General features: G+C 42.7%; 1 protein-coding gene across 1 annotated transcript in view; it reads left to right on the top strand.

Annotated features, from left to right (window-relative positions):
* slc16a10 (solute carrier family 16 member 10) overlaps window positions 1-24,395 on the top strand; it is a 36,357-nt gene that overhangs the window by 8,064 nt on the left and 3,898 nt on the right. The window contains exons 2-4 of the mRNA XM_056429598.1: window positions 14,186-14,330; window positions 17,642-18,071; window positions 24,137-24,280. Coding sequence (XP_056285573.1) covers window positions 14,186-14,330; window positions 17,642-18,071; window positions 24,137-24,280 — 719 coding nt within the window. The remainder of the gene's footprint in view (window positions 1-14,185; window positions 14,331-17,641; window positions 18,072-24,136; window positions 24,281-24,395) is intronic.

Here is a 24,395-nt window from a genome sequence, read left to right as displayed (position 1 = left end):
GGCATTTAAATAAAAAAATCTACTTTTATGACAAAAATAACAAGAATAAAATGTGTTAATATCACCCCATTTTGGTCACCGTGAGTCTGTGGGGTGGGAGGATTCATTTTCATAAGACCTAAAATAACCTCTGTAAGCTGTGTGATCACATGATCCGGAAAGCCCTGCACTGGCAGTTTGATGCCTTGTAGTTCAGCTGTTGTCTTTTCACAGCGCATACAACTGGGAAATTTGAAGTCGCAATCAACCAATCACAGTGCGTAATGCTGGGGCGGGGAGGTCCAGTCCATAGAAAGGCCTGAACCGTCAGGTCAGTGGCCTTCACATCTGTGTTACAGGCTCTGGTTCCCTCACTGGCAATGCCAGATGGGGTTATTTCTGGGCACAGTGCCAGGAAAGCCACTCACCCATCATCTGGTGTAAGAGCAGCTAAGGACCAAACAGGAGGTTGGAGTCCTTTTATTGTGCTGTTTCGATGAATTTGAAAGATTAACTCCACACCTCAGCGTGTTTTTATGAACTAACTTTTCTGACGACACAGTCATGCTATCAGCACATTAGAAAATCTTGCGACTAGTGTTTTAGGTAAACTATTAATGTTGGAAGTTAGGTTAGGCAGTTAGCAGCTAATGTTAGCTGCCCAACTCCACCATGTGTTCATGCTAATGCTACACGGGTTATAGGAAATGAGCGGAACAGTGGGCCAGTGGCCGGAGGCAGCGCTAGGTCCCCGCTCTGCTCTGGGGCAGAGGGGCCCAGGGGTCTAGTAAATAAATGGGAAATCCATCATATTCAGTGCCACATTCCACATTGCCACTGTATCTGTCCTGTTTGTTGACGATGCGTTGAGCCATTCGCCACAAGGAGGTTGGCATGGTTCAATCTCGCAGCCCCTTGCCCACATTTTTGTAAAGTGACGCAGTGTGTGGACTTAGGCTCAGACCCGGGAGGTGAGGTAAAGTAGTAACCCTGAACTCACGCGGTTGACCGACGTTCATGTCAACAACAAGAAGTCCCCTGACCATATTTTGGCAGAATATTATTTTCATTCTGTGCGAAAGGAAAACACGGAGGGGAGGACGACACACAGAGACGATGTTTTGTCCCTGGATGTGAAATAAACATGCTGACTGTATGGCTTAAGTTGAACAATATTGTCTTATAATATCACTCGGCCTGTCATGCTGAGCGTGAGGTAGCCAGGATATGTTTAATTTTTTTTCAACATACCTCACTACAGCGAGGCGGCTGACTTGCCAGTGATTGGCTGGAATTTGACCTGCCCCTCTCAACATCAGATCAAACAAAGTTACAGCAGGAGCTGTAAATCCAAGATATATGACCCTGACCCATGTGGGTTTGTGCAATTTAGACTGGATGTTAACTCTTCTAAATATTAACAAGAAGGAAAGTATTTCATTGCGAGGCCTCCTTCTCTCTCTTTTTTTGCTGTCCAGTTTTTCTCCCTTCTAATTTCCGCTGCCTTGTCCAGTTCACTGCAAAGTGTCATTTTTTTTTAGCTAATCAAAAGAACCTGTTTGTGTGGAGCTGATCAAAATTCAGACTTCTCCTTGAGCCCTTTTGCAATGGTATTTTTTCATGCAGCAATCTTTATGAAACCTTTTTCAGGATTAAAGTGGCCAGTGCAAAATAATCAGTTTCCTTTCGTGATTCGTGAGAGGAAACTGATTATTTTGCACCAGGGTGCACCTTGAGCTTATAAGGAAAACCAGGTTAAATGACATGTGAATGTTCTCTCCCAAAAGCCAAGGATTAATCAAAAAATTCTGCACAATGAAAATATGGTTTTAGGTTTACTGGTGGAGAGTTAGAAAGCGCTCAACAATTTGAGAATTAAAACCCATCTAGTTGCGATTGTGATGTGATTAATGATATCGGAGGCAACGATCATATTTGCATCATTATTAAAACTTTTTTTAAAAATCTAATTTTCATTCTAATTTAAAAGAACGTGTTTTTATTTTTTATTTGAAGTCTGTAGAATACGATGCTTAGGCCACTGAGGCAAAAGGGGCAAATATAAATTGATGGTTGGTGCTAAAATGCAGTGCTCTCAAGGAAATCAGAAAGTAGCATCCCTTTCCCAGCGGAATCCAACCCCGGAGTCATCCCTCCCTGTTTTTAAACAGTCCTATTCAATTAAGTGAGTGGTCATCGGATTACAGTGTAATATGCCCTTTTCTATATCTCCCCAAGACTTTGAAAGGACTGGAGTCGGGAGCTGTAACAGCTGGCCTGCATGGGCAACTCAAGTTTAAAAAAACAAACAAAACATTAATGGAATGGATCCCGATGCACCGTGGCAGGTTTTAAGCATACGTGGGTTAATGTTTGGCAGGCCGTTTGATCTCAGGCGTGTGTGTCTATGCTTGGCCCCCGAGTTCAGTTGAAGGTCGTCAAGAGATAAAGCCGAGAGACATGTAAACACATCCGAGGCAAAGCAGCACTTGATAGGCGGCACAAGGGCCAATTATTTGGCCTTCTGCACATGACATGCATCCTCGTCAGGGCCACAGGGCCACAGGGCCTGAGGGGAATGAATTCAGACGTTCCTCCCTCCACCGGTCTCGAGCTGGGAGCCAACACCGACACTGGGCTGCAAATGGGGCCCAGGCCGTGTTGGGCTCGGTGGAGGGAAGGGAGCCACGGGAGAACCAGAACAAGGACTGCGCAGGTCATACTTTCAGACCCTGCTGCAGCAAAATTAGAGGCTTTCCTAAAGGGAGTCTGGTGCTTGGAAACACTACCGCTTTCGTCCACAGGGACCACCAAAGTTGACACCAAATAATAAAGTTCCTCATAGTAACTTTAAAGAGTTTAATGCTTTAACACTTTGAGAACTCTGAAGAGCTCTATGTAAGCGTGATGTATTATTATGATGTGCACAGAGGGGCAGAGGACACCATCTCTTATTAAAACTAACATGTCTAAAGAGGCTGTAATCAATATTTATTTTTATAGTAACAAAGAATGAAATGACTGTATGATGTAATTAATGTAAGCCATCGAGCATTTAATAGTGTGTTAGGTCATTGTTTTAGCATACTGAATTAAGTGTTTTGAAAGCATCTTATTTCAAGAGATAAGGGCTGCCTTCTCTCTATTGGTCATTTGGATTGGTCTGAGTAGTTTTGTATGCTTTTTTGCGTCATGCTAAATGACTCACTTCCCAGACACATATGAACACATGATGAACCACCATATTTAAAATGGTGCTTAGTCAACAAAAATCTGATGTAAGAATTGATTTGGTCCCTGACAACTCAACAATAAATTCACATTTAGGATGAGTGAAGTCAAAATGTTTCTTTTAAAGATTTAATTATTTGTATATTATTTATCTAAAGTCAGCTTTTGCCAGCAGTTTACTAAACTAGTATAACACTTTGATGTGGCTGCATTCTAAGACTGAAAGCAGATGCCAGTCAGGGGGTCAATTCTGGAGATATTGAGTGAAGACCTGATGAGAGGCACATCCAAATAGTGGCCTGGAGCCACACTCATGGAATCAAAAGAAAGTGGGCGGATGAAAGGCTCCCCCAATCACCAACCAGCACCGTCACACCACCCCATTCTCCGTTCCCATGACTCGGATCGCAACTGACATTTAACATTTTTCCTATTGATCGGTTGCATGCACTGCAAAGAGAAGAAGTCATTCCAAAACATGCATATGTTTTCCCTCTGCATGCACATCTATATATCACTCTGTGGCCACTCCCCGACTTTCTCGGCGTGTCATTGGGCTATAGGTTTCAATTCCTGTGCCGTGAGACCAGAAAAACCTGAGTATGCCAAAATAAAAGAAAAAAGTTGGCATTTCTCACTGCTTCTCCCCCTCCCTCTAATTGAGCAGCCCAGTATAAATGGCTTCCAGCTGCTGGAAGCAGTAGATGGAGTTATGGTTGCAGTTTTATACGGTCCACTCGTATCCAGATGTTTATCTGCAGCACTATGAGGCCCTGAGTAGGGGTTTGTGACCGAGGTCTTTGTGATTGAAGAGCAGCAGCTGTAGAGCCATACTTTAACAGGACTGGCTGTTGCGCTGTAAGGCCACAGAAAGTCTACAGTTTGCCGAAAGGGGTGGAAGTTAAGAATGAAGAATATCAGGTGTCTCCATGTCGAGAGAAAAGTCCGCTTTCACCTGCAGGAACCATTGTTTTGTTACATCCACTCATGCTCTGACTGGTTTTCTTGCTTATTGCAGGCCTTAGGAGGCCTACATTTCTTAGATTTGAGTGGCTTGAATGGGACCAAAAACCTGGATATCTGCCAATAACGATTATCTTACCCTCCCTGTAAAAAAATGTCAGTTTGAACTGGAATCAGTCTTAAAGGGCAATGCCATCAATTTTATACCTGAGCATAAGCTTAATAGTTAAGAATAGGACGCTCAGCCAGTAGATACTGTTGTATTTGGTCTCTGTGGCTCGTTGGGCATGTTTGTTTGTCCATATATCTTTTGAATTCAATCAAATTTGAAGACTCTAATCTTGATGAACTAAGTGCTAGTGGCTTTTTATTTTATTGTTCTTGCATTGCACCTCCTCCCGTTGGGCTAATCCTAACAGGAATTAATTAATTAATATGATTAATGTAATTATAAAAGTCTTAACTGAGCAAACATTTTTCTTGTTTCTGTTACTTATTAACTGCAATGATTATACCTGTGTCCTCATATTGTATTGTATTTTATACAATGTTGTTGTATTTGTGTTTGTTGCTGTCTGGACTAATGAGTCTGAAATAAATGAAATATAATTCAGGGGACTTTTGAAAGGGTTGCTCCAACTAGCCCATTTCCAGAATAAACGAGGAACACATCTTTCATTCCTGCACCTGTGGCTGTTCTTCTGTTACTCGAGCTTCCCTCAGGGGCGATATTAGTAATGAGTCTTAGCTATGTGCCAAGCATGTTCAGCTTCACACAGACCACGGCTTCAGGATGTAAACCAAGGCCTGCTGGGAAAAGCAAGGACAATTCTACACCTTTACTTGCCCCCTTTCTTAGCTTTCCTCCCTTGCTCTCTTGCCCACTTCACCAAAGAGAAATATGCTCTGCCCTAGGATTAGTACAACACGGTCAAATTCCTGACCCCGGGTCAGTGGGTCTAAAACTTTGTAATTTGTAATTGTAAGGTGAACTGGCCGGTCATTCGAGCAACAGTCCAGCCGTCATTGCCTCGGCCTGTCCAGCGCGCTTGGATCCCACTCGGATGCGATACTTGTGGAAGAAGTGCTCAAGTAAAACCCTGCATTCAGGTTTTAAGTTAGTTGGGCAGAATGGTTCATGGAGTAATATTATTATATATCCTACATGTTTTTGGACTCCTAACTCATAAGCAGCATTTTACCACTACAGCTGGTGTTAATATAATGTTGAGTTTACAGCACAGTATCATATTTTATATATTCATCGTGTACTTTGTTTTTACAATCCTAATCCAAAATATGAACTCCGTATACTGCGTTTCCCTCTGACATGTAGTGAAGCAGAATCATAAAGCACCATATATATTTATCTACCATCTTTTACCAGCAATTACAAAGACATCATTTGGAAAGAAGACATTTTTGGTTAATATAACAGCACATCGTGGCAAAACACCCAGAGTGGAACAAAAAAACCCATGCTGTTCCATATGAATGTGACGGTGACACAGAGGGACATCTGGTCTTGTTTCTGGTGTGTTGGCTGTGAAGAGCCGTTGATTTATTAACACCTCTTCCTCCTCAGTTTGTGTTTATATTCTAGTGCAACAGCCTGCGACATGCCACAGTTTTAAGTGGTTATCTGATGGAGGACGAGATCTCTGCCTGAGCATGTCAACAGATTCCTAGAATGTGCCACACCACTGCGGTATCAGCCAAGTATGCCTGTCCATTAGTTGTTTCCATTTACTTCGGTTAATAGGTAACTCTCCAACCAGCTGCTTTAATGCAGGAGGAGTCATCGGGGATTCAGGAGGCCTCTCTGTGCTCCACACAATTGGTCTTATTTGGTGTTCTCGGACAGTGGTTTCCAACCATAGTCAGCTTAAAGTAGTGATGAAAGATTTGAAATAGTTTCATAAAAGTAATGAATAAACTGTTTAAATAGTTTTAAATAGTTATCTTACTAAAATAAATAAACATTATAAATAATTAGCAAATGGTAATACTTACACATTTTATATAGTTGTCTTAAATTAATCAATAAACTGTAGAAATAGCGAAAAAAAAGAATGAACAGTGAAAAGCACTGCATTTTGTACTATCTGTTTAGGCAGATAATTATTACAACCCGATTTGTTTGTCTATTCTTAATTTATCATCCAAATTACTATGTAACTGGCATTTGTATATTAAACAAATAATTACAAAGTAATGACCGCTTGCTATTTAAATAATGTAATTTACTGTTTTTTGTCATACAGCACAACAGTTTCAAACACTTCTCGAATTACAGTAGTGTACAAATGTAATGTCTTTACTGTGTGTATTTCAGATACTCTATAACACAGCACAGTGCTTTAAATAACCAGATTTGCTTGTTTTTGATGAAACATGATTATGTGCCAAGCCTTTTTGATCCGGCGGTTTATCACTGTAACCGTGATCACAATGAGCGGTTTCCATTGTATGTAGCTAAATAATAGATACTATCTATATATTTGGATGTTGGATAAGTCAGACAAAAATATTCTGGGATTTCAGAGTTTAGAGTCTGCAGTTCAATAACTCTCAGAACTGTCACCTCATTGGCTTTGAATCCAGTGTGTGTTGTTTACAGGAGGCAGAGTTTCATGCCATTTTCATGGCTGTAGGTTCAGTCAGTGTGGGGTGACCGGGTTCAGAGCAGAGGGGCTTCCAGCGAGGAGTCTAAGGCAGACAGACGACTTAAGGCAACTCTGCCTCGTCTGTCGGTGTCCGAGCAGGGGCCCGCGGCAGGTTTTGGATGTCACTGGGATTGAGGGAATCCTGATTTTGCATTTATTAAATTTAGAATTCCTCTTTGTCTGAAGCGTAAATGCTTTTAAACTGAGGGAGCCAGCAGATGAAACCGCAACAGCAATTTCCTGTGGTCCTTGAGGGATTCTGTGCCTTTTCTTTGTTTCACTGCCATTTATTATATTATGTTGCTTAAGGCAGGCTGATATCCCTACAAATATGAGACCTGGCCGAGAGGACCCTATTGAATTTGGAGCATTTTTGCTGACTACAGTGTCTGGAATAGGTCTTGAGAAGCTTTAGCCATGAAAACAGAGCATGCACCGAGTGATAAAACTGTAACTAAATATAGGTAAAATGTCAGTATTAGTCTCTGCGGGAACATCCAAATGTACAGAATGGAGGAAGGGATATTCCTGCTCTGTGTCCAGTTGATGGTGTCAGATTTGGTTTGAGAGATTCATGGTCCCCAAATGATGTATCCTCATGACTTTAGTGATCCTTAGACACTTCTTCTTGCGCAAACCAGCGCGCTGACATCTTTGTTATTTTATTGGCTCATTAATATTGAACTATTCCATTGATTGTCACAAAAGTTGGACACTCATATTCCCCGCAGGATAAATTGTTGCAACTTTGAGGATTCCCTCGTACTTCTGATTTGTTGACATAATTGGGGCGGCTTTAGCTCAGTGGGGTAAGAGGGCCGTCCTTCAACCGCAAGGTCGTGGGTTCGATCCCCGCTCTCCCCATTAGCTGCAAGTCGAAGTGTCCTTGAGCAAGGCACTGAACCCCCAGTTGCTTCCCGGGCGCTTCACCGCAGCCCACTGCTCCTTAATAACTAAGGATGGGTTAAATGCAGAGAACTAATTTCCCCTTGGGGATTAATAAAAGTGTATATTTATTTATTTATTTATTTTATAATCGGGTCAAACTTTTGAGAGCAAGGCTAATTCCCATCAGCCTCAGCTGCACTTGTTTGCATGTTCGCTAAAGTTAGCAATGGTATGATAACACGTTAAACCGAGATGTTGAACACGGACAAACAAACAACAGCGTACAAGTTTGATTTTCTTAACAAATAGCATCACAGCCAGACGAACGGCTGGCCTAACTGTAGCAGTAGTATATAACCCCCACCTTTGGGGGGGAGGTGGGGGTCAGCTCTGTATGTTAATGTGTATGCGTGTGTGTGTGTGTGTGTGTGTGTGTGTGTGTTGGGTGCTCATGCACGCGCTTTAGTTTTCAGGGTGGGGGGGCTGTTTGGGGCTACCTTTAGAATCAGTATCGAGTGTATGTAAAATTAGATGCTCCTCCATAATGACTTTACAGACATCACTCGTGTGATGTAGCAGAAGGCCTAATGATTCAGTGACACTTTTAAGTATTTACATTTCTAATAATAGTGTGCCTGCTCACTCAAAGTGATAAAAACCTTGTATTCCCTTTTCTATTATTTTACACCGTTGAAATATCTAATAATAGTGTGCCTATTAAGTGATAAAAAACACTGTATTCCCTTTTTATCGATATATGACGGTTTTTCGAGGGATGTGGTAGAGGATGAGGAGATTAAACAAATATATTAAATCTTATGGCACAACAAAGTAAGAAGAAAAAAAAAAAGAACAAGAGTTAAAAAATTAAATATAAAGAAGATGAGAATGGATACCAGTTTTTGTTTAAAAAATGATTATCAGTTTATTCACAACATGGGGACACGTAAGGCAGTTCATGATAAAACAATTAACAACATTTAATGAGCACATAGAAATACAATCAGTTGGTCACAGTTATACATTCAGACACCTCTTTTACTTCTGTTCATTTTATTAAGTTAATTCACTAAAACATTGCATGGACTACATGCATTGGTGTCTTAACTGCATATAACCTTAAGAGATTTAGTAGTGCTGCTGCTGTATTGTGTGCCCTAAAAAACTTGTGGGAAAAAACAGTATGTCTGCAGGGGCTGAAATGTATGGCCAGTCAGTGCGTTTACATGATGGTATAATTCGAATCTTGCTTTAGTCGGACTATGCTATCTTTTGGGGGATCAGCTGTTATCCCAATATACATGGCAGTGAGTAATTCGAATCATTGGCCGAAAGCATGTCATATACGATAGGCGGCGCTGTTTTCATTACAACTCGTGGTGATACAGCCATTTCCGCTTGACCTCTTCACCACCACCAACAACAACATTTCGAGAAAGATGGCAAACAGAGAGCGAGGCGAAGCTACATCCCTCTACTATTCTTCCATGGTGTTAATAGGAGTACAGCGAATGAAAATGGCGCTATTGGCTGAGTTGATAACGGAGAGAAGACGCCGTCGCCGAAGGTACACGGAGAATTTAATTTATCGTCTCTTTCGACTTCCGGGTCACGACATGGGAGGGAGGGAGGAGGAGGAAGAGGGCGGCGGGATCTCGAGCATGCGCAAAGACGGAAAGTCCAGTTCCGAATCGAATTCAGAGTTACATGCCGCGAGAGTCGAATTATCAACTGGATCGGACCGAGCTATCCAGGGGTGTTAATCGGACAAGTCGGACCGCACATAGTCCGACTAAGGTGTTTACATGAAACGGATAATTCGATTTCAGTCCGACTAAGCCAATAATTCGATTGCATGTAAACGCACTGAGTGTGTGTGTTAAAGGCAGCTCTGTATGTTAATGTGTGTGTGTGTGCGTGTGTGTGTGTTGGGTGCTCATGCACGCGCTTTAGTTTTCAGGGTGGGGTGGGGGTTGTTTGGGGCTGCCTTTAGAATCAGTATCGAGTGTACACTACCGTTCAAAAGTTTGGGATCACCCAGACAATTTCGTGTTTTCCATGAAAACTCACACTTTTATTTATCAAATGAGTTGCAAAATGTATAGAAAATATAGTCAAGACATTGACAAGGTTAGAAATAATGATGTTTATTTGAAGTATTATTTTTTTTCTTCAAACTTTGCTTTCGTCGAAGAATGCTCCTTTTGCAGCAATTACAGCATTGCAGACCTTTGGCATTCTAGCTGTTAATTTGTTGAGGTAATCTGTTGAAATGTCACCCCACGCTTCCTGAAGCACCTGCCACAAGTTGGATTGGCTTGATGGGCACTTCTTGCGGACCATACGGTCAAGCTGCTCCCACAACAGCTCAATGGGGTTGATATCTGGAGACTGTGCTGGCCACTCCATTACAGACAGCATACCAGCTGCCTGCTTCTTCCCTAAATAGTTCTTGCACAATTTGGAGGTGTGCTTTGGGTCATTGTCTTGTTGGAGGAGGAAATTGGCTCCAATCAAGCGCTGCCCACAGGGTATGGCATGGCGTTGCAAAATGGAGTGATAGCCTTCCTTATTTAAAATCCCTTTTACCTGGTACAAATCTCCCACTTTACCAGCACCAAAGCAGCCCCAGACCATCACATTACCTCCACCATGCTTGACAGATGGTGTCAGGCACTCTTCCAGCATCTTTTCACCTGTTCTGCGTCTCACAAATGTTCTTCTGTGTGATCCAAACACCTCAAACTTGGATTCATCTGTCCATAACACCTTTTTCCAATCTTCCTCTGTCCAATGCCTGTGTTCTTTTGCCCATACCAATCTTTTCTTTTTATTGGCCAGTCTCAGATATGGCTTTCTCTTTGCCACTCTGCCTAGAAGGCCAGCATCCCGGAGTCGCCTCTTCACTGTCGACGTTGACACTGGCATTTTGCGGGTACCATTTAAAGAAGCTGCCAGTTGAGGACCTGTGAGGCGTCTATTTCTCAAACTAGAGACTCTAATGTACTTGTCTTCTTGCTGAGTTGTGCACCGGGGCCTCCCACTTCTCTTTCTGCTCTGGTTAGAGCCTGTTTGTGCTGTTCTCTGAAGAGAGTAGTACACACCGTTGTAGGAAATTTTCAGTTTCTTTGCAATTTCTCGCATGGAATAGCCTTCATTTCTAAGAACAAGAATAGACTGGCGAGTTTCACATGAAACTTCTTTTTTTCTGGCCATTTTTAGAGTCTTATCGAACCCAGAAATGTGATGCTCCAGATAATCAACTAGCTCAAAGGAAGGCCAGTTTTATAGCTTCTCTCATCAGCAAAACAGTTTTCAGCTGTGCTAACATAATTGCACAAGGGTTTTCTAATCAGATATTAGTCTTCTAAGGCGATTAGCAAACACAATGTACCATTAGAACACTGGAGTGATAGTTGCTGGAAATGGGCCTCTATACACCTATGGAGATATTTCATTAGAAACCAGACGTTTCCACCTAGAATAGTCATTTACCACATTAACAATGTATAGAGTGTATTTCTGATTGATTTAATGTTATCTTCATTGAAAAAAACAATGCTTTTCTTTGAAAAATAAGGACATTTCTAAGTGATCCCAAACTTTTGAACGGTAGTGTATGTAAAATTAGATGCTCCTTCATAATGACTTTACAGACATCACAACTTTTGTGGTCTCCTCGTGTGATGTAGCAGAAGGCCTCATGATTCAGTGACACTTTTAAGTCTTTAAATTTCTAATAATAGTGTGCCTGCTCATAGTTAAGTGATAAAAACCTTGTATTCCCTTTTCTATTATTTTACACCGTTGAAATATCTAATAATAGTGTGCCTACTCCTAACTAAGCGATAAAAAACCTTGTATTGTGGCCTAAACCTTGGGTGAAAGACAGTGGTCTGGCCTAACAAACCCTGTAAAGGAACAAGTTTGTTTATAAAATCACTTTTTATACATAAAGACATTTATCCAGTTGGTGTGATGCATGCGTACGTACACGTGCATCTGTGGGGGTTCTATACTACTTGTAGCGCACTAAAACAACGGTGTTCTCTCCAGACAAACTTTGAACTTGTGATTAAACCTGTCATGGTAGCAGGTGTTTTATTATTTGTTCCTGTGCTGCCCCAAAACCTCATATATTGTGGGGAAACCTGAGTGCATTGGTGAGATGAGGATTGAGGGAGAATAAAGACAAAGCAGTGAAACCAGGAATGACCCTGAAACTTGACACTGGGGTCTCCCGTTACTACCGCAAAAAAGAAAAACAGGTAACAAAAACACTCAGGCTCCAGCTGCTCTGTCCCCCCCCCCCCCACATGTTGAGAAATACAGCTTTTGCGTCACACGTATGCTGTGAAGGTTTCTGGATACGAGATTTCGTTGGAAACCTCAAGGACAGTCGCTCTGACGAAACACGTTGCTTACTCCCGGCTTCCCCATCCTCTCTCTGGTCAAAGGGCACGGGGGGCTTGAACCAGTCGTATGCTGGTGTTATTTGTCACGGTCGTTGCTTCTTTTTTTCTCTCAAACCCCATCTTCTCATTTGCCTCTTTGTATGTGTCTCAAAGTTTGATATTTAGAGTATTATTTCAAGAGCAGACGGATGTTCCCAGCATATCTCAGCTGCACGTACATGCTGCCCATTTGTCCTAAATAAATAGAAACAACTTGTGATGAGACCAAAGCTCTCTTCTTCTGTCTTTTCTTATTTCTCTTATTTTCTTTGATGAATCTCTCAAAGATATCAAGCCTTCCAGTGCTGTCACTATCCAATAATTGCCTGTCTATCTGTGTCCTGCTCATCTTAAGTAACATACATTAACTAGAATGGGCACTCGGTAGAGCGCATACCTTCGCAAATCACAAGATTGGGCATTGAATTATGAACATTTTGGCATGAGTTGCATACCAATTGGATAGAAATTGACCGCGCCATGGTAAAAAGAAGATGTTGACCTTTTCATGACCTTGACATTTGATCCGATTGATCCCAAAATCTAATCAAATGGTCCCCGGATAATAACCAATCATCCCACCAAATTTCATGCGATTCGGTTTAATAATTTTTGAGTTATGCGAGTAACACGCATAAAAGAAATACACGGTGATCAAAACATAACCTTCCGCATTTTCAATGCAAAGGTAATCAGAGGTCTGCAGCAACATGTGACATTATGGCATTCAACCGTAGACTCACAGAAGACTGCTGACCGAGCATGAAGCAACACTGCGGGTGTTTCCTTTGGTCGCCTTGATCGTCAGAGTTTTAGCACTGCTGGCATTTTTTAGAGGCAAATTTGACTTGCAATGAAGAAAAAATAGAAAAGACAAGACTATGGTTTACTTCTGTAAACCATAGTTTGTTTCTTCTGCCAGAGAAAACACAAGCCAGACTCACAGAGTTTGGTAAGTGAGCGCACTCAGGTTGCCCCACAATATATGAGGTTTTGGGGCAGCACAGGAACAAATAATAAAACACCGGCTAGTATTACAGGATTAATCACAAGTTCAAAGTTTTTCTGTAGAGGACATCATTGTTTTAGTGCACTACAGTCAGGCCAGCCATTTGTCTGGCTGTGATGCTATTTGTTAAGAAAATCAAACTTTTACACTGTTTGTTTGTCCGTGTTCAACATCTCGGTTTAATGTGTTATCATACCATTGCTAACTTTAGCGAACATGCAAACAAATGCAGCTGAGGCGGATGAGTATTAGTAGCAAGAGAGTATGCTAATCCAAACCTTTACAATACAACAATACTTTAGGGCCACCCCAGAGATTTAGCATTAATACATTCATAGCGAGGGGGGAACTTCCAAGAAAAAATGATTTAAAAAAAGGATGATAAAGTTCTAAAAAACACTGGATCCCACGTTTCTCAAAATGCAACCACAGAAATAATAATAATAATGTCACAACTTTTTTCATAGGTTGACCAGGAAACTGACATATGTATATAATTGGTGGAGTTCCCCTTTGACTATGAGCTAACAGAGATTTTTCAGGCAGTAGAGATTACACTGAAGCAGCTCTTCATTATCTCTCGTAGTATTACACCAAAAAAGCAACATTATTATCGCTTAGTTTGTTGCCGGGATCATTTTCAGTCGTGTGAGTCTACTGAGGAAGTGAAGAGAGACATTACCGCCTGTCCGACCCATGAGGGCGATGACATCCCCATGGTTTCTGTGTACTCAGTGCTGGGGCTTTTGCCCAAGTGTTTTCCTGATCACTCCTTCCTGTCCACTCTGTCACTCCTGTGTCCAGTCAATGTGTGTTCCTGCTGTCGCCTGTCTCTTGTGGCTCAGAGAGGCGGGTGACTTTTACCAAACTCTTCAAGGTTGCAAATAGAAATGAGATACAAACACAAACAATGTATAATATGATTAATGAACAAGATTAAAAATAGAAGGGAAAAAAAGAAAGATTTCCCTCACACATTCTCTCGTCTCTTGCAGCATGGGTGGGCTCCCTCTCCATGGGGATGATCTTCTTCTGCTCCCCCATCGTCAGCGTCTTCACCGACATCTTCGGCTGCAGAATTACGGCGGTGGGCGGTGCTGCTGTCGGCATGGTTGGCCTGCTGGCCAGCTCATTTGTCACGTAAGGACAGGGCGGGAGGGGAAGCTGTTCAATTAAAAATAACATCACTTCATCGCTGCATATGGAGTATATATGACACCTTCTCCTACATAGTAGCTCGGTTTAGTCCACCGAGGGAAATATCTCTCATTATCTGCTAAATGCTCCACTGTGTTCACCAGCTAGTCTCTAACTATCGCCGGGCTTTGTTTTGTTCTAACAGCGACGTACTTACAGCCTGCATACTACTCCTTTTAGCTTTTATCAAGACCCAGTGGCACTAGTTGTTAATCATTTCCTGGAATTTGATAAGTGTACACGTAAGGAAGCACTCACACAAACAAGCAGAAATGTGTGGTCCAAACAAAGTGGTAAAACAAGGTGTTCACTAACCCTTCCTCACTTTCATGTGCAATAAATAAGTAATAAAACAGTTGCATTTTTGTCGAGCAGGGCGGCCTGATAGGGTGCTGATAGGGCGGGCTGAACGCCGATTTCTGCAGAAGACAGTGCAAGGTGCGACATGTTTTAGTCATGTGATCTCAGAACTTTGAATACACTCGGTCACACCATCCTGTATTTATTGCACCTTCCCCACGAGACATAAATAATTTGACCTTGTGCTGTTTGATGTGAGGATGTGTGATTTAAAAAGGCTGTGAACAAAATTCAAACACTTGGCTCAACATTGTACCTGGTGGGAGAGGTAAAGATATGTCTATTCATCTAGAGATGAATAGACATATCTTCCACTATATCTGGATTAAAACACAGATTTGCACTTCAGTGGCACTTAAATAGCACTTACTTATGGTACTTTTGTAGTTCGACTATGTTGAGGAAATGTTACTTCCTGTATTCTTGTTGTTCTTAGTTTGTACTCTAGGTTGAAATGCACTTATTGTAAGTCGCTTTGGATAAAAGCGTCTGCTAAATGACATGTAATGTAATGTAATGTAGAGAGCTACAGCAGTATATGGACTGATGGGATGTGAGTGTTGTTAAAGCTGCTCATTTGAGATCAATAGCTCTTTTCTAACTTGTTACCAATGACGGCTTGTGAATCAAATAATTGGGGAGGACGGGAGAAAAAAGCCAACCTCCCAGCCCGGACAGCGGCGAGACCCGAGGCTGTGCCAAAGAGCTCTCCATCGGCCCCCCCTCTCCAAGCCCACTCTTTCCAATATCTTAAAGGGCTGCGACAACAAGCTCTCTATTGTGTTGGCTATCGCAAGTAGCCAGCTACTGCTTAATATCTGTGGAGACCTGAATACAATTTTTTAGAGAAATGTGTTCAAAAGTAGTTCTAATTTATTTATTTAATTAAATTAAATTAAATTCAGTTTATTTTATTGAGCCCATTATAACAAATTACAAATTTGCCTCAGAGGGCTTTACAATCTGTACACATAGACATCCCAGTCCCAGGACCTTACATCAGATCAGGAAAAACTCCCCAAAAACCCTTTCACAGGGAAAAAAGGGAAGAAACCTTCAGGAGAGCAACAGAGGAGGATCCCTCTTCCCGGATAGACAGGTGCAATAGATGTAATGTGAACAGAAGGAATCATTACAGAGTTACAACACATTCAATGAGTATGACAGAGTGTATGTTGGTAGTAGGCATGGAACACGATCCAGACCTCCATGATCCATCAGGCAGATGGAGGTAGAGAGGAGGAGTTGGCGGGGCATCAGCAGGGCCATGACATCAGACCCAGCCAGGTCCAATGGACCCTATGAGACGTGAAGTCACAAGGACTCCAGGGAGGAAGCAGAGTTAGTAATGTGCAATGGAGAAAATTCATCCATAAGTAGAGAGAGAAGAGGAGAGCGGTGCTCAGTGTATCCTAAAACGTCCCCCAGCAGCCTATAAGCCTATAGCAGCATATCTAGGGGCTGGACCAGGTGAACCTGATTCAGCCCTAACTATAAGCGATATTGAAGAGGAAAGTCTTTAGTCTACTCTTAAATGAGGTGACTGTCTGCCTCCCGGACTGAAGGTGGAAGCTGGTTCCATAAAAGAGGAGCTTGACAACTAAAGGCTCTGGCTCCCATCCTACTTTTTAAGATTCTAGGAACCACAAGTAGTCCCGCATTTAGTGAGCGCAGCTCTCTAGTGGGGCAATATGGTACTACAAGCTCCTTAAGATATGATGGAGCATCACCAATCAAGCCTTTGTATGTGAGGAGAAGTATTTTAAACGTGATTCTTAATTTTTACGGAGCCAGTGCAGAGCAGCTAATACAGGAGAAATGTGATATCTTTTCTTAGTTTTAGTGAGTACACGAGCTGCAGCATTCTGGATCAACTCGAGGGACCTAAGAGATTTATAAGCGCAGCCTGATAATAAGGAGTTGCAGTAATCTAGTCTAGAAGTAACGAACGCGTGAACCAGCTTGTCTGCATCTTTTTGAGACTAGATGTGTCTGATTTTTTAAATATTAAGTATTAATGTAATAATGCCGCTCTACACTTGAAGATGAAATTTGGTGATCATCATTGGACCAACGCAAAGTTTATATTATATTCAGTTATTTTTTGAAATTTTCAATTCAATTGAGTTTATTTAGTATAGCCCTATATCATAAATTACAAATTTGCCTCAAATTTGCACATACGACATCCCTGACCCAGGACCTCACATCGGATTTATTTATTGGGTTGCAACACATTAACCCACCCGCCCAGCGCCACTCTAATTTGTGTGTTGTTCAAATAATGAAATAAGTATTGACCATATTAATAAATACATAGAAATAAATTAAACCTGACATTTTAAACAAAACAATTCAGTCATAAAAGCACTGAATACACTATTCACAAATACTATTTAAATATCGGTGGAATCCGTGTGCGGTGTTCAACATGAGTCTGGTAGGGACTTGCTCACCACATTCCCAGTGCTTATAATGCTGTTCTGTGTTGATTTGATAAAGGCATACATGTGAGTATCATAAGCAGACTAACCAAGAGAAAGTCTGAGTCAATTTATTTATGTATAAAGTAAATAGCAATATTGATTATTGGGAAATACCTTTATCAACCACCTTGGGAATTGAACTCTAGACTCCAAAAAGATATGAGCAGAATCGTTGCAAAAGCAGCTAAATGATCGACATGATCGTTACACATTTACCAAAAAACCAACCATGATCCTGCTGGCAAATGAACAGGCAATTTCAATGGGCAGCACAGTCAACCGTTTTCTTCGCGGCTGAATAACTATGTAAACAGCCTTGGCATGTGCGAATTCCTGGAAAGACGTTGAGGTCAGCAGTGAGTCAAGAGGCTGTCCGGTGATGTAACTTTGAGTTTTCTCCCCTCTCAGGTCCCTGGGCCCCATGTACTTCACCTATGGCATTGTGTTTGCCTGCGGCTGCTCTTTTGCCTACCAGCCCAGCTTGGTCATCCTAGGACACTACTTCAAGAAGCGCCTGGGTCTGGTGAACGGCATTGTGACGGCCGGCAGCAGCGCCTTCACCATCACCTTGCCCTTCGCGCTGTCGCACCTGCTGGAAAAAGTGGGCCTCCACAACACCATGCGCATACTCTGCATCCTCATGTTCGTGCTGATGCTGGCCGGCCTCACCTACAAGCCCCTGCTGCCGGTCAAATCCAGACAGACCCGCACAGGCCGCCGATGCCCACCCTTGAGCCAGATCTTCAACCTCAATATCTGGAGGTCCTTGGGGTATCGCATTTGGGCTTTCGGCATCCCTGCAGCCCTCTATGGCTACTTTGTGCCTTATGTTCACCTGGTGAGTTTGTGTTTTCCATAGTTTCTCATTAGTTTTCTTTCAAAAACTGTGTCAAAAAGTTTGAATGTAGTTGCATTTCCATTCATAACTGCATTTAGTCATATGTGTTTTATTATGATGTGATACGTGGCCAAGGCTTAGTTGTCCCAATCTCTTTGTAATCTCTTCATTTTCTATGTCACAGAGGGCAGTATTTTGGACATTTTCATGTGATCTTTGATAGCCTCGTGCTCTGTAGACATCAAAACACAGCCAGCGTCACTGCACGTCACGGAAGCCTCCTAATTCCACCTCCGCAGCACGTGTCCACATGAGAGATTTCACGATGTGGTTCCAATGAAAGTAACCAAATATTACAGGAAAGACTCAAACTGCAGTTTTGTAAACAGGTGTGTGTGTGTGTCCCCTTCCCAGAATCCCCCTTTATTTTGGCTACAAGATGGGAAGATATGACATTGGAGAAGACATCTCCTCTAGAGGGCTGGGGGGGAGCCACTGTTTATTTGGACACCATGGCTCTGTTATTGGAGGGAGATCAGCCTTGTATGTGTTTTCCCAACACTTCTCCCATGTCTGCTATTCAGGGGGAGGGGGGGGAAGCCATAAGGGCAGCGCCACCACTGCCCTTATGGCCCCAGCACCCGTCTTACCCTAGACACAGAGCCTCCCCTCCCCACTCTTCAGGAAACTACGTGGGGAGAAGGGAAAAAAAACCCAGGTCAAAGCAGCATATTGTTCAGCTTTTCAGGAAAGGAGTCCCATCAGGCCCTCAAAACCTCTCCACTCTTTTTCTTTCCCCGGTGTGTCCGCGTGCGTCAGCGACTCTGTGGGTTTCAGACCCACACTGCCACAGTTCCGTTAGTTGTTGTTTTTTTAATCCCTCCTTCCTCTTTCCAAATCAGGCTTTAAAGAATTAGAAAGTGTAAAGTCCACATACACACACACACACACACTTTTCAATTATTGCTGAGATAAGATGTTGTTCTCCAGGTATACGGCTATGTTTGCTCTATGCGTGGGCTGATTGAAAGGCGTGGTCACGTCTTGTTCCGGTTGCTTTGCAAAAAGTGCATATTGTGTGTGTGGCTGTGTGTGTGTGTGTGTGTATGTGTGTGGTAAGGGGACTGGATGTTTAATTTAACAACCGAGGAGGGAGAGCACATGTGGGTTGGAGCACCGTGGGGCTCTGAAAAGGGAAAACTCGCCCCAAAACACTGTGAAAGCCGCTCCAAAAAGCACATTGGTGATGTGGTGTTCTTTTTATTTTGTATCTTGCTTTTCTTATTTGTGTGTTTAACTGAATGTAGAATCTCAGTTCCAGAAACTATAGATTATTTCACTAATGGCAGGAGAAGCACAGGTGTCACTGATAATAATAATAATAATTATAATACATTTTATTCGTAAGACATTTTTCATTCAAAAGAATCTGAGAGTGCCTCAGAGCCAATAGCTAGTTAAAACAGACTATAATAAAAAAGAAAATAGCTGGCAGTTACATAATACAAAGTCAAAAATGCCTTCCTGAATAAAAAGGTTTTTAGGCCAGTCTTAAAGAGTCCAGTGTGTGTGTTGCCCTCACGTGGTCAGGGAGACTGTCCCATAAGCAAAAGGCCGGTAGCCTATGGGGTGGAACTTGGTGTTGGGGACCTTGAGGAGTGAGCTGTTTGTGGATCTGAGGATGCAGGTGGAGGTTTGGGGAGTAATGAGTTATCGTAGGTACGGAGGTGCACTTCCATTTATGCATTTATGAGTGAGTATAGTACGACTTAGTAGTGAATTCGAAATGAGACGGAGCCAGTGAAGTGGTAGGAGAACGGGTGTTATGTGCTCATATTTCCGGACTCTCATCAGGATCCTGGCAGTGCTGTTTTGAATGTATTGCAGTTTCTGGATGTTCTTGACAGTGATCCCAGTGGAATTACAGTAGTCCAGTCTAGGGGGCTTGGGGCAGTTTGGATGTAAAGCTGTGTGTCGTCAGCTTAACAGTGGAAGGACATCCTATGTTTGCTGATGACACGACTGAGGGGGAGCATGTAAATAACGAAGAGGATGGGGCAGAGGACCGACCCTAAAACCACTTGAGTGCAGAGTCTAACAGTCCAATGGTTGTGTGGAGGCGCTCTGAACCTCAGTGAGATGTATAGGAGACAGCCCACTCGCAGATAAGGTGTTGGGTTCAGAGGGAAGTCGAGATGGGGAGCTGGACATCAGAGAGCGAATGTTGTTGACCTTGGATCTGAAAAAGTCAAAGAAGCTTTTGCATTGCTCCTCTGTAGCCTTAGTTGAAGAGGATGGTTGTGGCTTATGTAGAGTTCAGAGTTGCCAGGATTTTTATTGATGAAGCTGGAACAGAACTGTGAGCGAGCAACTTTAAGGGAGTTGGACTAGGCCCTTTGATGCTCACGGAAAGCCAGTTTATGTACAGTGAGCCCAGAGTGTCTGCAGCGTTGTTACCTTCGCATTAAAAATGCGGAAGATTATGTTTTGATCGCCGTGTATTTATTTATTTATTTGTATGCGTGTTATTCGCATAACAAAAAAAGTTTTAAACCGAATCGCATGAAATTTGGTGGGATGATTGGTTATTATCCGGGGACCATTTGATTTTGGGATTAATCCGGTCAAAGGTCAAGGTCATGGATAGGTCAAAATCTTCTTTTTACCATAGCATTGTCAATTTGTATCCAATTGGCATGCAACTAATGCCAACATGTTCATAATTCAATGCCCAATCTTGTGATATGCGAAGGTATGCGCTCTACCGAGTGCCCATTCTAGTTCCACATGTTTTTATTTTCCGTAGCTCATTAGTTTATTCGTGATTGCTCTGTTAATTAACAATTACACCTGTTGTGTGAGAGAAAGCTCTACTGTACTCTACTTAATGGAAGTCTGCTGGCATATCACTCACAATTGTGTTACCTGCAGTAGATGACGGTCCACACACCCCCAGTTTGGAGGAGCAGACAGGAGTGACATCACAGGAGCAAAGCAGTGGACCGCTGTGGACGGGGGCAGCAGCAAAGTGTGTTTTATTTAGGCTTGGGACTAAATGCCAAAGCCCCGTGAACTGGAGCCTGATACAGGTTGACACAGGTAGTAAAGTGCGATAACCGTGGCAGAATATATAGGAGCATCTAATCATTAAACGCATGAAACGGCACCATCCTGCAACCTTGCAAGAAGCCACGAATACATAACAGACATTATTGATGCAGAGTGTGAATGAGTCAGAGTTCAATAGGGAATGTCTTTTTAGGAAGAGCCAGAAACACCCAGCGGTGCTTTCACAGAAATGACAGAGGGATGGCGATTTATGGATGTTTCTCCTTGCATATTCAAACAATCCGCAGAGGAACTGCCTGCCTCCGAGATATGACTGACCAGATTCCAATGAAGGGGTCAGTGCGGGGCCAACTGGAGCTGACTGACTAACAAACCAGTGTTCTCCGTAAAATAAATTATAGTTAGGGCTGCAGAATAACAATTATTTTACTATTTGGTTCATTTAACGAGTATGTCATAGATTAGTCGATTAATCGTTTGATTTATACAATTTCATGAAATAGTAGAAAGTGTCCAGCCCAATTTCGATGGATATCTTGTTTTGCCAGTCCAAAAAGCCAAAGTTATGTACTTTCTCCATGTTTGAGAGGCTGGCATTTTTTTTTTCATTAAACAATGGCTGTAAAGGTGTGACATTCAAAATGCAAGGCATTGATGTCGCAGCAAACAACGATTTGCAATCTAAAAATAGAGTTGAGAAATGGCTACCTGAGGAGCAGCGTGTGTGCCGTTCTCAGAGCTTGCACTGTTTTTGCTGTTTGCGTCGTTAGCTACTCGCCTTCCGCTCAGTCGTTGCCACGTCGAGAGCCGCGTCGTGCACCTTAACCAATCATCAAAACAGTTGCCGATTCCTTTTTCTGTTGATCGACTAATGGATCAGTCGACCAATCGTTTCAGCTCTATTGAACATAAAACCGAAGCAATACGTTTCACATCTGCAGAAAAAAGAAGATCAGGAGCCTCAAATTCATGTGTGAGAAAACCAATCACGAAACCACCTTCTTTATTCGTTGACTTTCTCCGGTGAACGAGGAGATTACTGGAGTGCTGGTTGGCTGCATGGTAACGATAAGCTACGAGGGAGGAGTCTGTCGAACATGACAACATTTGCAGCTAGAAGAATGCCAGTCAATTCAATTCAGTTTATTTGATATAGCCCAATATCACAAATTACAAATTTGCTTTACAATCTGTACACATATGTCATCCCTGTCCCGGGACCTCACATCAGATCAGGAAAAACTCCCATAAAATAAAAACAAAAACGTTCACAGTGAAAAAGGGAAGAAACCTTCAGGAGAGCAAGAGAGGAGGATCCCCCTCTCTAGATGGACAGAAGCAATATTTGTCATGTGTACAGAATGAAGCATTGCAGAGTTACATAAACACATTCAATAAATATGACAAATATATCAATAATTAGTAGTTAGTAGTAGGCTTGGACCACAATCCAGACCTCCACAATCCATGGGTGGAGGGGGGAATCAGCAGAGCCATGGCAGGAGGCCGGCTCACCAGGCAGGAGGCATCAGACACCGCCCGGTCCAATAAACCCTTTGAGACGTGAAGTCACAAAGACTCCGGGGAGGAAGCAGAGGTAGTAATGCGTAATGGAGAGATGCGAGTTCATCCGTAAGGAGAGAGCGAAGAGGAGATAGGAGCTCAGTGTATCCTAAAACATCCCCCAGCAGCCTATAAGCCTAAGGGCTGGACCAGGTGAACCTGATTCAGTCACATCAGGCATGTCTCTTAAAAGATACACCCTGGGGTTCAGCGTCTGTCATCTGTGAAGCAATTATGCACACACACACACACACACACACCAGTTGATTAGCCTGCAGCAACGCTTGAATCCCTTCTAGCTCCTGAACCCAGAGAATTCTGTCATCGCGTATTGACAAAGACAATCCAGAAGAAATCTCTGCGTACAGATGTAGTGTGTGTGTGGGTGTGTGGGGTATATAAGCAGCAGACAGACAAGCCCTTTGAGCAGGACTGCTGCCTGCTTGGAGGTAGAAGTAGCTGGCAGGTCTCCACACTGGGGGGGCCCTTCTTTTCTCACTGGCACTCAAACTCTGGGCCTCACAGATTGGCGCTTTGGGGTCGGAAGAATGACAAGAACAGCAAGTAATGTGGAGAAGGAACACCTGGGCTGCTTTTCTAACAGGCTCCAGAGGAATCTAACATTCACTGGAAACAAAAACGGAAGATTAAAACGAGGTTTGTTGAAATATGGACACGTTGGATAAGACATGGCGGCATCAACAAACTCAGGCTGATATAGTACAGAGCAGTGGAATCGCTGAAGCTGGCCTCGACACTGCCAAGCACTCCAAACTCTGCATGCATATATAACTCGTTTTCTGCCAAAAGAATGCACAACACTGCTACCCATCTAAGTGAAGAGGCACACCCCACGTAAGAAAACATTGGAAGGAGAAATGTTTGTTTAAAATACAAGAAACACTGGTTCCCTCACAACTATGTGCCACTGAAGGGAAATGATATCCGGCTAATCTACTGACGGAGTGGATGTCCTTCTCAGCTCAATACTGACTGTAATCAACGTGGAGGTAAATGAGTGGCTTTACATTGGGTTTGATGATCCTGACAGTTAGTTCAAATCATACTGACTGCAGATGGTTTCAAATCAGGTGGCCGGATGACTTGTCCTGTTTCATTCTGACAAAACCACCCAGGTTACAGACCTGTGCTAAAGGAAAACTTCCAAAAATCTAAAAACAGCTTGCTTCTCTTTTCAAAACACAATCCAATTAATCCAAGACACACTCGATCACCGTGTGTTACATAAAAATGTAAACTTCGATCAGACCACTTGAATATATAATGGAGAAAGTTATCTCCACTACTGCAGTTGGTTTTGATGTTTCCTCTTCTGCATTGTTTCAACTTTCCTCCCCCCTCCCCCGTCTCGAGTGTTTCACTGGATCAGAGCCACAATACAGCCGTGTTCATCCGTTTCCTCTCAACTGCAGATGAAGCACGTGGAGGAGCGCTTCGGACCAGAGGCCAGCAAAGAAGTCCTGCTCATGTGCATCGGCATCACGTCCGGCGTGGGCCGCCTCATCTTTGGCAGGGCGGCGGACTACATTAATGGAGTCAACAAAGTCTACCTGCAGGTCAGTGCCAGGCCTCCAGGTTTTAAGGGAGCAGACTTTCGTTGGCGTCTCATAGCTCACTGGTTCAACCAGTATGGCAAGGCCGTACCTTTGAAGCCTTTGACAGCTGCTCTTA

The sequence above is a fragment of the Pseudoliparis swirei genome, chromosome 13, assembly GCF_029220125.1.
Source record: "Pseudoliparis swirei isolate HS2019 ecotype Mariana Trench chromosome 13, NWPU_hadal_v1, whole genome shotgun sequence".
Classification (NCBI taxonomy): Eukaryota; Metazoa; Chordata; class Actinopteri; order Perciformes; family Liparidae; genus Pseudoliparis; species Pseudoliparis swirei.
Note: the sequence above shows the minus strand (reverse complement) of the source record. Positions and strands in the feature narration are given on the sequence as shown.